At 46.8% G+C, this 15,395-nt stretch overlaps 1 protein-coding gene across 3 annotated transcripts in view; it reads left to right on the top strand.

Moving 5' to 3' along the window:
- The window catches only part of LOC135215427 (maleylacetoacetate isomerase-like), a 45,239-nt gene that overhangs the window by 11,337 nt on the left and 18,507 nt on the right, over window positions 1-15,395 (top strand). For all 3 annotated transcript variants that reach the window (XM_064250090.1, XM_064250070.1, XM_064250079.1), the window contains exons 6-7: window positions 11,897-12,023; window positions 13,829-13,931. In XM_064250090.1, the coding sequence (XP_064106160.1) occupies window positions 11,897-12,023; window positions 13,829-13,931 (230 nt within the window). The remainder of the gene's footprint in view (window positions 1-11,896; window positions 12,024-13,828; window positions 13,932-15,395) is intronic.

Here is a 15,395-nt window from a genome sequence, read left to right as displayed (position 1 = left end):
CCCCTCGCACTGGAGTGGTCCTTCTCGTTCAGGAAAAAGGGGGGGGGGGGGGGGGCGGGGATACGGAAGAATTAACCGAGGAAAGAATAATTCCCCTTCCGATATACTCGAATTAGAGGAAAATTGAGAAGAAACATCCAACTATGGAAGTACTGTAGAATTATAGGATTCTTACAGCACCTCTTCTTACAGTGGGGCATCACTTATTCACGGATCAGTATTCACGGATCCAGTTAATCACGGGTTTTTTTTCTTGGACGTTCTCATGTTACATCACTGGTATGAATCGCGCATCACGGGTTTGCTGTGTTGAGTATGCGATGTTTTTCGGTAGGCTAACCCTCGGCCGTGGTCCTGATAACTACCAACATTCATTTAAAGACTCATATAAGGATATTAACTGACAATAAAGGTAATAAAACCATTCTCACCTAATCTATTTATTGTGCCTATCTTCGAAATAAATAGCCTATTCAAGGTTTATGTACGACGTTCATTGGTAGGCTAAGCGTAGTTGCAGTGTGATACCACCAACGTACAAAAACATTCACATTATGATATTAAACTGACAATAAAGGTAATAAACCATTCTTACCATATATATTATAGTCATATCTTCATAATAAATAGCCTATTCGAAGAATAATTCCACATCATTGCACTCAACTTATCGTCGGAGTGGGCCAGCCACAAAATGTAAGCATATACCTTTACGTACGAAAATGGTTTATGTATACGGTTGCGTTCAAAGCGACATTTTTTGTTTGATAAACTTTTAGAAATTTTAATAGTAGTGGTAGTGTAATTACAGTAGTAATAACATTAAGGCTAAAATTAATTCGAACTTCATTATTATTTTGGCAGTATTCGTATATAACTTCTCTGAACAATGAAGTCATACAAACGCTATTTGTCATAGATTATCGTAAGTATTGCTGTTTGTTATTGGCGACGAAGCGTAAACGAAATGCATAAAGCATTTTTGTTCTGACACGGCATACAAACCTTCGGTCCTTTTACAATAGGAAGGTACTAGCGGCAGCTGGATAGGTCGTAAGCTTTCGAACAAGGGGTTTCGGCTAGTTAATAACTGCTTTGTCCGACAGGCGGCGCTCGCGCGCGACTGGGATGGTAAAACAAATCCCCACTTTTGTTTTGCTTTCGGCCTCACAGCGAGGTGGACGTGTGGTTTGTTCGACGCTCTCTGCCCGCTTCCTCGTCGTTTTGCTCTTTCTTGAGTATATGGTTGTGTTTGTGTATGAAAGAATTCATTGTAAGTACAATCATTTCTCTCTTTTCATATTAATTGAACTGCAATTAATTAATGATGGAATCTCCTCGCCTCGCTACCCCACGGAGACTATGCCCGGGTACCGAAGGGCATAAATGCGGGAAGTTCCGCTCTTTCCCGGAGATAGACCCTCATATTTTGTGTGCTCGGTGTCGGGGGCGCGAATGCTCCCGAGCCGAGCCTTGTAATGTGTTATTAATGGTCGGAGGCGCAGTGGATTTTGTATGAGGGTCAGGAGGAAGCGAAGGCCTGCAAAGGAGTCGTCGGAAGCTCTCCCGCGACTCCTTTGGTGACGGACACTTCGTCTTCTTTCCTGCCGCCCGCTCAACTTCCACGTCTCGCGCCTTCCCCTTCGGGGGGGGGGTTTTCTAGGTCCTTCTCCTCTCCTGACTTGTCGAGTGTGGAGGAGGGCGCTAGATACCCTGACGTCGAGTTGTACTCTGGGTCCTCTATCCGTTCGTCTTCGCGCGAACGGGTAGAGGATCCCCCTAATCACCCGACGTTTTGCCTCCTCAGGTGCGGTTGCCGCGAAGGATGACCTCGGACAGGTGTGGGCATCGTTGGGGCTGCAGGGTGTGCCGAGTGTCCAGGGGCTGCTCTAACCATCTCTCTGGCTCCGTGGCGGTCACCCATGCAACGGTCACGACCACCACCACGACCATTACAACACCCGGCTACGCTTCACCTCCTCACCTGGTGTACACCCAGCACGCGGTCTCTGTGACACCCACTACATCGGTGCAGGGGCCAGTCGCCGTAAACTCGGGGGGGGAGGTGTGATGCCGCCGCCGGTGTTTGCCTTGTGCCTGGCGACCGGACTTCGTGTGCCCGAAGACTCGCCCCTGGACCTCCCACCGGTACCTAGGATGTCTGTGGCCGCTGGTCCGCCCACCTCTTAGACCGCCATACACAGTCTGCCGTACCTGCCGTACCTGCCCAGCTGCTGTCCACGGACGTGACGTGGACCACTGCTGCCGTTCCTGTACCTGCTCCTGCGGTTTTCTGACCGTTCCTGGTGATGCCTGCACCTGCTGATGTTGTTCCTGTTCCTGGCGCCGCTGCTCCCGATGCTGATCTGTTCGGACAGGTGCGTCCGGGCCCTGTTGCTTCGGCAACAGCAGCCCCGGCTCCGCTCTGGATGACAGATCTGACGTCGGTCCTGAGGAGGTTGACGAGGAAGAAGAAGAAGAGGAGGAAGGTGTCGTCGTCGTCTTCATCGTCTTCTTCGTCTTCGTCGTCGTCTGCCGCCTCTTCCCTTCGTCTTTCTAAGGCTCCCCTGCGCCGAAGAAGAAGAAGGTCGCCTCCCCCCCCTAAGAAGTCTCCTTCGGGAACTTCTAAGGGCCCGTCTCGCTCTGGTGAGACGGGGGGCGGTTCTTCCGCTGGTCCACCCAGCTCCTTCCGGGGGCAGGACCCGTCTCTTCTTCGCAAGGAAGAAGACTACGGGGACCAGAGGAGTGCCGGCTAACACCGGCACTTCCTCACCTGCTGTCAGTGGTTTCGGCCACAGCAGCAGGGTCCGTCTCGGCCTCTCGTTCGCGAGAGGTACCGAGTGTACGGTTCGCTTACAGCGACCGTGCAGCCAGGAACCAGACCTCTGAGTTCGCTCAGCGTCAGGTTCACGGCACGGAGCGGAAGAGGAACTGGTGACAGCCGCTCAGCGACTCTCACCAGACCAGCTCTCGCTCTCGCGGCGAGCAGCTGGCTACCCGGCGGACGTGACGGTCCATGACCGGCCACGGGCTGAGGCGGGGAAGAGGTCCCCCCCCGTACCCCCCGTTCGCCGCACCAGCCACGGCTGGTACCAGCGAACTGACGCACCGTGAGGATACGCACCGATCTCTACCGTTGGAGGGAGTGGAGCTCGCCGGTCGCCTTGACCGGTCGACCTCGTCACTCTCACAGAGAGCGATCGGGTACGGCGACCAGCACCAGCTCCTATGACACACGAGACCGGAGCCGCTGTTCTCGGTCCAGCCGTTCTCCACAGCGAGACGGCTCGACTAGGTCTGCAGCTCGATCGCCACCAGCGGGTTGGCGATCGCCTGCAGTCTTCCAAGCCCGCTGGTTTCTGCCAGCGAGCAGAGGAGGGGAGCGTCAGGTCTGCCTCTTCCATACCTTCAACCTCCTCGGATTACACCGGGAGGGGCGAGGTATTGAGGAGTGATCGTTGAGGGGTGCGCCCCGCTCAGGATCCCACCACGGCGTTCGTACGTACCAGGCACGGTTCTCTCGGACCAGCCAGGTCGTACGCACAGGTGGTTGGAGCAGACCGAGAGGGGTCTGTCGCTGTTTCCTCTCCTTGAGGGAGGAGGGTCTCGGGAGTTGCCCCTGTTGAGGGACTGGACGGTCCGACTCCGCAGGAAGCAGTCACTCCTGAGATCCAGAGGAACTTGCGAGGTTATTGCGCTGATTCGTCAGCACAACGACCTCACGGAAGGATCGCTGCTCCCACCATCCGAGCCCACTGTCTGGCTCGAGTCGTTGCTGGGGTGCCGAAAAGAGGGAACCCAGACCGACGGTGGGTTTGCCGCGTTCTGAATCTGGCGGACTCAGTGCTGGACCAGGTTGAATCGCTTGTCTCCGGACAAGACGGTTCGCTCAAGTCTGGCAGGTCGAGCAAGCTGCTTCCACCTCCTCTGCTGCGACAGCGGCGTTTTTTTACGTGCCATCTGAAGATCCGATGCCGCCCAACAGGTGAACCCGGAGTTAGCCAGGCTGACTTCGGGTGTGTCTCTGCAGCAGCTCCTGTCCGAGAACCTGTGGTTCTCGCAGCAAGAGACATTCGGCCTGGAATCTACCGCCATGGCAGCTTTCAGGCCGTCTCCTTGGCTTAGATCTGTGGTCCCTCACAGTATCTAAGGTCGCAGTCAACTCCGGGGGAATTTCTCCCGAAGATGACTCGGCCTTCAGGAGACTTTTGCCAGTCTGGGGGAGGAGCCATCTCCTTCCTTGCCCACCAGACGGTGAACCTGTGGGCCAAACCTGGTTCTCCGACGAAGGGACGCTGTCCTTACTCGGGTTTCCAGGGGGCGGCGGCCGGGCGTGAAGCGGCGTTGGGTACTTCGCAACGGACCTTTACGGAGTTTCCACGTCTCTCTTCCAGGAGAGATGGGTGGACGCTGCGGTGGACAGACGGCGCAACTGACGACGTGACCGTCTGGTTCACCAGGCAATCTCGAAGGCGTCTGGGCAGCCTTGGACTGCGGCCAAGTCTAACGGCCGCGGCTAGCGCTTCCTCGGGGGTGGCTAAGACGGTAGCTGCGTCGAAGCCCCACCGGGGAATGACTCTGTCTTCTTCGACTTCTAGCAAGGGGAGCCGTAACCAGCCCTCCTCCCAGCCCTCCTCCTCCCGTGGAGGCTCTGGGAGGAAGTCGAAGAAAGAAAGGGGGAAACGCTAGGGACGGCGTTCCCCCTCACCTGCTGCCGGAAGTGGGGGGTGCCTGGCCATCCATTGGGCAACTTGGCAGCGCTACGGCGCCGAGACCTGGATTGTAGATGTCCTTCGGGAGGGAGATCTATTACCCTTCGAATCTCGGTCACCCCTCACCTCCAACCCGGTCCAAACAGCAGGCGTACGTTCCAGGGCATCGAAGGACGTAGCATTGAGACAGGAGATCAAGACCATGCTGAGCAAGAGAGCTGTAGAAAATCGTCACGGATCAATCAACCGGGCTTTTACACGTCGACTCTTTCCTGGTGGAAAAGTCTACGGGAGGCTGGCGCCACGGTGATAGATCTCTCTCCCCTGAACCGGTTGGTTGGCGCCAGACCCGGTTCACGATGGAGACGGCAACGCTCGTGCTCGACTCTATCAGGGAAGAAACGATTTCATGCTTTCAGTGGTACTTGAATGGATGCGTATTTTCCAAATACCCATTCATCAGTCCTCCCAAAAGAAAGTACCGCTCCGCTTCATCCTCGACGGGACGGATGTACCAGTTCAGGTCACTTTGCTTCGGTTTCTCAACCGCCCCACAGGTGTTCACGCGAGTGTTCACTCTGGTGTCTGCTTGGGCCCATTCGCACGGGATACGTCGATGGGGTATCTCGACGATTGTTAGTCCTGGTCGAGCTCCCGCTCGCAGTTTGCTACAGGACAAGGGATCGACTACTCGAGTTCTGTCCGCGATCTGGGGATCGTTGTGAACTTCGAAAGTCCGATCTCGAGCCCAAGCAGAGGATGAAGTACCTGGGTATGCTGATCGACACGGTAGCAGGGCGAGTCTTCCCCGCAGACTCGCGGATTAGCAAATTCAGGGAGGCAGCCAACCAGTTCCTGTCTCGGCAGGAACGGGTAGCTCAGCGATGGCAAGTCGGGATCGGACACCTGTCGTCACTCGGGAAGGCAGTCCCTAACGGCGTCTTCACCTGCGGTCTCTTCAGGGAGACTAAAGGGAGAGTTGGTCACAGGCGACGGATCCCCCAAGCTTTCATTGTCACTGACACAGGAGGTGAGGCAGGACCTAGCCTGGTGGGCTGGACGACAGGAACTCTAAGAGGAGTGCCTCTGCGCACTCTCCCCCCGGACATGCAGCTGCTCTCAGACGCATCGACCGAGGGATGGGGCGCACACCTGGAGGAGTTGCTGACTTCAGGAGTGTGGTACGAGACGACAAGCACCTTCACATCAATGTACTGAAACTCAAGGCAGCGTTCCTCGCTCTCCAAGAGTTCCAGGACCGCTTGATGGGACACTCAGTGGTGTTGATGTGCGACAACACCACGGTGGTGGCTTACGTCAACAAACAGGGGGGGCCTAGTGTCTCTCCCGTTTAGTACCAGTTGACTCGGCAGGTGCACGAGTGGGCCGAGGCACACTCAATAGAGCTGTCGGCACGCTACATTCCATTGGGAAGGAATGTAGTAGCATCCAGACACGCTCAGCCGTCGGGATCAAGGGATAGGGACCGAATGGTCTCTACACCAGGACGTGGCGGAAAAGGCTCTTCGAACCCTGTGGGGGCGACCAGTCGAGGATCTGTTCGCCACCCGGCACAACAGGAAGCTCCAGGTGTTCTTCTCGGCCGTGCCGGACCATGGGCAGCTGCAGAGGAGGCTCTTCAACACCCGTGGGACAACCTTTTCGCCTATGCCTTTCCCCCGTTCACCCTGATTCGCAAGGTGATCAGTCGAGCACTGGTCACCCCGAATCTCAGGATGATCCTGATGGCTCCCAAATGGCCACAGGCCATTTGTATCCGGACCTGCTGGCTCTTCTCGCAAGAGAACCAGAGAGAGATTCCCCCTTGGCACACCTCTACTCGCCCAGCCACACGTCGAGCGGTACCACCGAGCAGTCCAGTCCCTACGTCTTCACGGCTGGCTGTTATCCACCATCTCTTGCGAACGAGAGGCTTTTTTCGTAGCGCAGCAACAGAGATGGCTGGAAACGTCCGTCAGTCCTCTGCAGCTGTGTAACCAGGGAAGTCGGCCGTCTTCTGTGGTTTGGTGTCGTAGACGGGGCCTATCTCCTCTCAGAGCCATCTTCAGCAGGTAGCGGATTTCCTCGTTTTTCTTCGCCGAGAGAAGCTCCTCTCAGTTCCCACAGTCAAAGGATACAGAGCCGCCTTGACGCTCGTCCTGAAACTGACGGGATTGGACATCTCGAACTCGTTCGAGATCTCCTTACTTAGGAGGAGCTTTGAAAGGTCTTGCCCACCCAGGGAACTCACAAGCACCTCTTCTTGCTGGACCTGGCATCGGCGAAGAGAGTACGGGAACTTCATGCCGATGATGCGGATGAGATGCTGCTTTGTCCTGGGGAGGACGCTACGGCGCTATCTGAAGAGAAACTCGACACCTCGGGCCTGAGTGTCGACGCCTCTTCGTTAGCACCGGGGTCACCAAGAAAGAAGTAGTATCAAAGAACACTCTTTCGTCCTGGCTGCGTGAGGTCATCAGGCGTGGGCTATGAGGCTGATGGTAGTGACGACATCCGTACGTCCCGTCCGAGAGCTCACGAAGTCAGAAGTATTGGGCCCCATCGTTGGCGTTTCGTAAGAACTTCTCCGTGGCGCAGGTATGGAAGGCAGGGGTCTGGTACAACCAGACCACCGGCACCTTCCTTATACCTTTTGGATATTGCCCACAGGTCCTTGGATCGGTTTCCTTAGGACCCGTGGTGGCTGCTCAACACGTCGTCTAGCTAACCAGACCCTAGCAGGCTGAACAGCATCGAGTCCTGGTGTGACTGTATGAATAGATAGTAAATGAGAAAGTGACTGGCTTCTCTTTCTATCTTTTTCTACCCCTCTACTGTGGGTAGAGGGATACGGTCATCACCCTGCTGGATAAGGACGAGATGCCGGTGAGCTATATGACAGAGCCCCATCCTATCCCTTTCACTAGGGATAGGAGCAGAATACCCACACTTCCTTCTACAAGGGGGGGAAGTGGATGCCTACAAGAGTCAAAACCATGACTTTATCTTTGCTCCTGTACGAACAAGTTTCTTACATTGCTGGTACGAAGAGATACGCTTGCCTCTCTCTTAGTACTCGGGTCCAGAGGGGTCTGACATTGATCCTGCGGTGCACACCCCGATCAATCGGACAGAGGGCTTGGATCCCTCCCTCGCTCTTACGACCAGGGAGGCTTCCAAGGTTGGGCGAACACCAGTCTGTTCACAAAAGACTCAGATTCCACCCACCAAGAAGTGAGTCTTCCTATTGTAAAGGACCGAAGGTTTTGTATGCCGTGTCGGAACAAATGACAATTTGTCCAAAATTGCATTTTTCCTAACTATACAAACCTGAGGTCCTTTTACACATAGCCCCACCTCATGCCACCCTCACTCTGCAGTTTTTGCTTGGGCCAAAAGCAAAAGTGATTTGTTTTACCGTACCCCCATCGCGCGCTGCGCGCCTGTCGGACAAGCAGTTAAACTACGAACCCCTTGTTGCGAAAGCTTACGACTATCCAGCTGCCGCTAGTACCTTCCTATTGTAAAAGGACCTCACGGTTGTATAGTTAGGAAAAATGCAATTTTGGATTCAAATTGTCATTTTACCTTATATATTATCCGTCATATCTTCATAATAAAAGGCTATTCGTGGAGTAATTCCATATCAGTGAAATCAATTTTATCTATGCGAGGCCAGCCAGCTGACAAATGTACGTACGTATATGAAAATCAAATTATGGTAGCGTTTCACAGCAAGATTATCTTTCGAAATTTTTATAGTACTATTCATGCTACGTCGTAGTAATGTTTGGAATATACGTAATATTAATTTTCAATACAAAATATCATCGTTATTTTGGTAGTGAATAATAGTTTAGAATTATCATACATACACTGCATTGTTATGGGTTTGTGGCAGTGATAACCAAAATAACGTTCTCCTTTAAGTCGTCATATCTTCATAATAAAAAGGCTATTCGTGGAGTAATTCCATATCAGTGAAATCAATTTTATCTATGCGAGGCCAGCCAGCTGACAAAATGTAAGTACGTATATGAAAATCAAGTTATGGTAGCGTTCACAGCAAGATTATCTTTCGAATATTTATAGTTATATTCATGCTACGTAGTAATAAATGTTTGGGAATCTATGTAACATTAATTTTCAATACAAATATCATCGTTATTTTGGTAGTGAATAATAGTTTAGAATTATCATACATACACTGCATTGTTATGGGTTTCTGGCAGTGATAAAACAACCAAAATAACGTTCTCCTTTAAGTCAACGCGTTTAGGAAAAACATGACATAGAATCGACTTTGCGACTTCGTTCACTTTGATATTTTTAACGATACAATAACTATCATTTGTACTACTAAAACCATCTTCACAAGTAATTTTTCGTAAGATATGTGTTGTTACAAAAGCTAGCTTATACATAAAAGGCTTTTATAATTTAAGTCATCTTAGATATACATATGTACCCAAACTCATTGTGGGGAAATTTACTACTGTTTCCTCGGATATTGAAATACTTTAGCATCATTCAAACACTTTAATAATATAATGCATAAATACTAGGCTATACATATTTACATCGTATACAAATACTACATACAGTTATATACACATACTTTTATATACAAAGTTAACAGTTATATACACATACTTTTATATACAAAAAACTGTCCTCTTCCGATACCTCTGTGAACCACATAGCGGTTTTTTCTTCCTCTGCTATCAAAGAACGCAGTAAAAGGCTATACTCTGTCTCTATAAAGGGAATTGGAGATAGCAGAGCATTAAGATCTTCGGGATCTTATACAATACCTCTATACGACAAGACTTGGAGATCTTATAGTTACAATGGGATCCTATTTGGGCCTCAGATTCCGTGTTCTGACAAGATAGAACTGCTCCTCATCAATGTTTCTCTTGGTACTAATCGACCAAAAGGACGAGTGAGATTTTGGGCTTGGAATCTGGAATCAAATTCTAGAAAGACTCGGCAATGGGTTCCTGCCAGCATGGTATGTTTGGCAAAAGAACTATAACCTTTATCTGGTATCAACGCTTTCAGATAAAGGATTTGTTGTCCAGGCAATGTATTTACGTTGTCATCTACAAAAGAAGATAAGGTTTAAACGTTTGCTGACAGTGTCTTTGGAATACGATGAGGGCTCAAAACTACTTCCCAGAAGGTTCGAAGAGATATATTTAAAGAGCTAGAAATCGGGAATCCTCCCAATTTCAGCTCAGAATCTCCTTAGACTTCCAGGCTCTTTCCCTGCCTTCGTGCTTGGGAAGATTTTGCAACGAGAGAACTCATCAACATGTAGGAAGACTGGTCGGACTATTAGATTTCCTATCGTCTACTGGATGTAGCCAACTAAAATTACCTCACCTTGTTGCAGAGGCCATAAGCTCAAAGTGAAAGAATTTCTTCCACCCTTTTCCATTCTCCTGATAAACGATTGTGGATGTTCAGACTTTCGGACAATGTAGCGCCAATCAGGCGCCAAATGCCAAACAGGCGTAAAGACGCCAGAGCAAGACAGTCCAAATAAACACTGTCATTGTCTGATGAGGAGAAGGAGTAGGCCTCCAATCTGGCGCAGATGCGCTAGAGGCGAATAAATCGGGCAAATACAGTGTCCGAGGTGGACATCGCCAGTTTTCATCGAGACTCTTAACAAGCTCGAATCTCCGGCAAGTGGGGAGAAGTCAGCCAGGCGCCAGGCGCGAGGAGCCAGCCAGGCGCCAGGCAAGCGAAGCACCAGCCAGGCGCCAGGCAGGCGCGAGGCGCCAGGCTGGCGTGAGGCACCAGCCAGGCGCTAGGCGCCAGGCACTCCCGCCAGGCGCGAGGCGCCAGTCAGGGGCGAGGCGCCAGGCTCCAGCCAGGCGCGAGTGAGGCGCCAGCCAGGCGCGAGTGAGGTGCCAGCCAGGGGCGAGGCGCCAGCCAGGGGCGAGGCGCCAGGCAGGCGCGAGGCGCCAGGCGCAAGCCAGGCTCTGGGCTTCATCCAGAAGAGATCTGTTGCAAAGAAAGCCCTGGTCTTCTTTGGAAGAGTGGAATCTCTAAAGCACTTCTTGAGTAACTTGATGTTTCCTTCAAACAGCTAAGAATTAAAAGCGCTTGAAGTGCTAGCTTTTAACAATTCTTGTTCTTTCCATAACAATATGTCGTGAGAGTCATATTAGCTGTAATAACGGGAGATGCAACTCTGTGTTGACTTCTCTTTGCACGAAGGAGATCAAGTGGGCCTATGAGAGATCCTTCTCTCTTTGTTATACGTGTCCACGGATGCGTTGCTGGGATAGGGAGCCGACACTGATCCTTAACTAGTGAATAAAAATTTTTTTTTTTTAAATTTTAACATAAGTGTATTATTTACGGGGTTATTTGAAATGAGTTTGGGGATAGCTCTTTTCAAATTAAGCACAAACCCTCGTGTTAGGATGAGGTGATCGGGATCGGTGTTGTGCTCCTTAAATTATGCCAATAGGCATTGGTGTATTGTCATGTAAGTGGATAAGACCCCATTGACAAATGACCACTAGATTCTGTCAAGTAAGGGGATAAGACCCCATTGACAGATCTACAAGAACTCTTAGCCATAGGTCACATCCTCACTGAGGCTCTTGAGACGAAGCAGACTACTAGCAATAGCTAGGAAGTCGACCCTTCGTCTAAACACATAGGAACCAAGGTTTTATTTATTTATTACCTACAACGTATGTTGTTTACCTGTCTATTCAGTAATAGCTGTCTTTTACCCTCCACCAATGGTGTGAATCAGCTATGTATATATCTGACAGGTAAGTTGAATGTATAAAAATGATATTGTTATGATACAATAAATTTTTATACATACTTACTTGGCAGATATATACAATTAAATGGCCCACCCAGCCTCCCCTCAGGAGACAGCTGGAAGAAAAAATATGAATTAGAAAACGGGGTCATGGTTCCTATTCCCGCCACCCAGCGGTGGGGGGTAGATCACCTGACCTACCTGCCGCGTGTGCCGCGAAATTCGAATTTCTGTCGGACGACGGAGTAATAGCTATGCATATATCTGCCAGGTAAGTATGTATAAAACTATTGTATCATAACAATATCATTTTGAAATACGATGAAATATTGGGAAACCCCTGATATATATCAGTTGTTAATGATTTTCCTTCTTGGCTTCCATTAAGGTACGTGAGATTTGTGAAATTATTGGCTCTGGCATTCAGCCTTTGCAGAACTTGTCAGTTTTGCAGAAAATTGGAGATGAGAAGAAAATGGAATGGGCACAGTTCCACATTAACAAGGGTTTCGTAGGTAATTATTGACTTGCTGTGTACAACAATTTGTTAGTAGTTATTTTCATATTTTAAGGATTACGGTTTTGTATTTGAAACGTGAATAAATTCAACTGTTTTCATGTAATTGGCAATAAGTACAATTATACCTTAGTATGTTAACCCTCTTACGCCGACTGGACGTATTTTACGTCGACATTTTTTGTCTCCCGTGTGCCGACTGGACGTATTTTACATCGACTTACAAAAGTTTTATTTTAAATTCGTGGAAAAATACTTATAGGCCTACCAGCCTAAAACTTTTGAATCACGCGCCTTGGGGGATGCTGGGAGTTCACGGATCAAGGTGTTGTTTTGTTTACAATCGTTATGCAGGTGCGCAAGCGCGAATTTCTTTCTTGCCGCACTAAAAAGTATCTGTGACACATCTTGGAAATTATTTCGTCACTTTGACATAATTTTTGTACCATTGTAAATTAGCCGTTATATGAAGTATTATATATGAAAATGTGCGCATTTTCATGTAGAATACAACAATAAAATACTCATGATTGTAGCTTTTATCAGTTTTGAGATATTTTCATATAAATAACGATAATTGCCAAAATTTCAACCTTCAGTCAACTTTGACTCTACCGAAATGGTCGAAAAACGCAATTGTAAGCTAAAACTCTTACAGTCTAGTAATATTCAGTCATTTATCTTCATCTTGAAACAAATTCGAAGTCTCTAGCAAAATATTTAGATTTATGGTGAATTTAAAAAAAAATCTTTCCTTCCCTCCGCGTGGCGGATTCTCCGCCACAAATCTCCAAAATATGTACGTCCCATTCTCGGAATATTTGCTCCATTTCATATTAGGCATTTCATAGAGTTTTATATATGAAAATGTGCGCAATTTCATGTAGAATAAAACGAAAAATATTTGAAGGTTGTAGCTTTTCTTATTTCCGAAATAATTGCATGTAAAAAATATATATATAAAAAAATTCGACATTCGGTCAACTTTAACTCGTCAGATATGGTCGAAAACTGCAATTGTAAGCTAATACTCTTACAGTATAGTAATATTCAATCATTTGTCTTCATTTTGAAAGAAATTGGAAGTCTCTAGGACAATATTTAGATTTATGGTGAATTTTTGAAAAAAAAATTTGTTTACGTCCGCACGTTACGAATTCATGCATTATTTTGTGATAATATTTTCTCTGTGTTGCTTTTATCATTTTACAATGTGTTATATACCAAAATTATTGCACTTTAGTGTACATTACAATGAAAAAAAAGTAACTTGTTACCTTTAACCGTTTTGCGCACAGAGCGATTTGAATACAATTATATATGAAATTTCGTTTTTGCGCTATCATATATCGCATTATTTATATATAATAATGATAATTTTTTTCATTTCTGATGGTTGCATACTAAACTTCAGGCAATGACAAAAAAAGGAGCCAAAAATGAACTCTTAATCTTGAAAACTAAGCGTGCTGTGATTTTTTGAAAAAAATATTTTTTCCGCTTCCGCGCTCACTCCGAAACCCCTCCGGCACACGGGAGACAATTTTTTATTTACCGCTCCGGCGTAAGAGGGTTAATAATCAGAATTTTTCCAGTATCAGTTACAAATTTTCAATTAGATTTTCATGGTAATTTTTTTTAGTTTTTAATTATGAAGAAAGTAATCTGATAGATTAAGATTTAAGTTTGTGGGAACTCTGTGGCAAGTGTAATAGTGAGATATATGTATTGTTAATATATGTGGTTAAGAAATTTGTCTCAGGATTCCTGTTTCAGTAGTAATTCTTGAAAATCTTCTTACAGCGCTAGAGCAGGTATTAGCAAGAAGTTCTGGTAAATACTGTGTGGGTGACCAAGTTTCCCTGGCTGATTGCTGTCTTGTGCCTCAAGTCTACAATGCAAACAGGTTAGTTCATTTGCATGATCAGTAGAAGTTTTCTTAGTCTTGACCTATTTTAAAAGCTCAACAGTTTTATTCCAAAATAAGTGACCTGAAATAGTTTTGGTGAAAGTTGTTTATGCTCTTGTGAGACTTATATTTTCATCTGTTCCTATGTGGTGATTTAGATCCTCTCTATTCAGAAAGATAATTTATGTATGAATCGCTGCAGATTCATGTTGCATATCAAATGATTAATTGTATTATAGATTTAATGAAGTAGGTAACTGTTAAAATCTTTCTGGAAATGCATGATATGGACTGGATTACTCTCAAAGAATGTTTATCATTGTGCCTGGCATAATCACTGCTGTTGTATGTTTTAACTCCTATGATTGCGTCATGGTAGTTGTGGGCTTTTGCTTTGGTGGGGTTATTTATTTTATCCTTGTCCATATTAGCTGTAGAATGGCTTCTTGGTTATTGCATGTTTCGAAAAGTTCCTGTTTTTAAGATGTGTCTATCTCATTGTGTGAGGTTGACACTATTTGTGTACATGTTCCTTCATTAATTTTTTTATTTTTATTTTTGAGGCATAGTTAGACAAGAACATATGGAGCTGTCTCATTCCAAATTTTACAGTGATTGAAAGAGAAATGTCAGCTACTTAACAATGATGTGTATTTTGAAGTTTTCATTAAATGGAAAATTGTTTAAACTCCTTGACACCAAACTACAATAGGGGTTGTTGAATCCTGAAATTACAATTTATCCAGAATCCATCCCCAAACAGTGACCTTTATGTACAGTGTTCCTAACACAGTGAGACCAAAGGGTAACTGAATTTAAAACCAACATGTATTACCTAATGATTGAGTTACTTTAATCAGGAGTTTAGTTATGTGGGAAACATTTTACAGTATTAGATTTCTCACATTCTGGGCAGGGATTAGTAATAGTACAAAAATTAGATCGGCACCTACTGCATGTCATATGGGGATCTGGAAGTGTAGTAGCCAAAAACCTGGAGCTTAGAAAACCCTGAACACCCGGACACATGCGTTGATGAGGCAGTGATAAACATTAACACACAAAGACACAACTGAAAACACAAGGAATCATGGGCAAACAAAGCAACCGGCTGGGAAGGAGAGCAAAAGCGTATACACTTCAAGAATTGCCAGATCTCACAGATTCCTTGCTATACAATTTTTGATTGTTTATTCAGTTTCCAGCCTACTCGAGAAAATTTATCCTATTGTTAAGACCTCAGGTTTGTTAGCTATGAAAAATACAAATTGATTAAAAATTTGCCATTTTTAGTTATTGCAGATTATGTACTTTGAAAATTTTGCCAGGAATTACCTAAAAAGGTTAGTATTCTTATCTCATCAACTTGATCAAGAGTTTGGTTAATGTTTTTTCAAATGGGGGTTAGGGTAGCTTTCCTGTTCCCCTATTGCAACAGACTCATTATTCACACTATACCTT

The sequence above is a fragment of the Macrobrachium nipponense genome, chromosome 19, assembly GCF_015104395.2.
Source record: "Macrobrachium nipponense isolate FS-2020 chromosome 19, ASM1510439v2, whole genome shotgun sequence".
In the NCBI taxonomy this organism is placed as follows: Eukaryota; Metazoa; Arthropoda; class Malacostraca; order Decapoda; family Palaemonidae; genus Macrobrachium; species Macrobrachium nipponense.
Note: the sequence above shows the minus strand (reverse complement) of the source record. Positions and strands in the feature narration are given on the sequence as shown.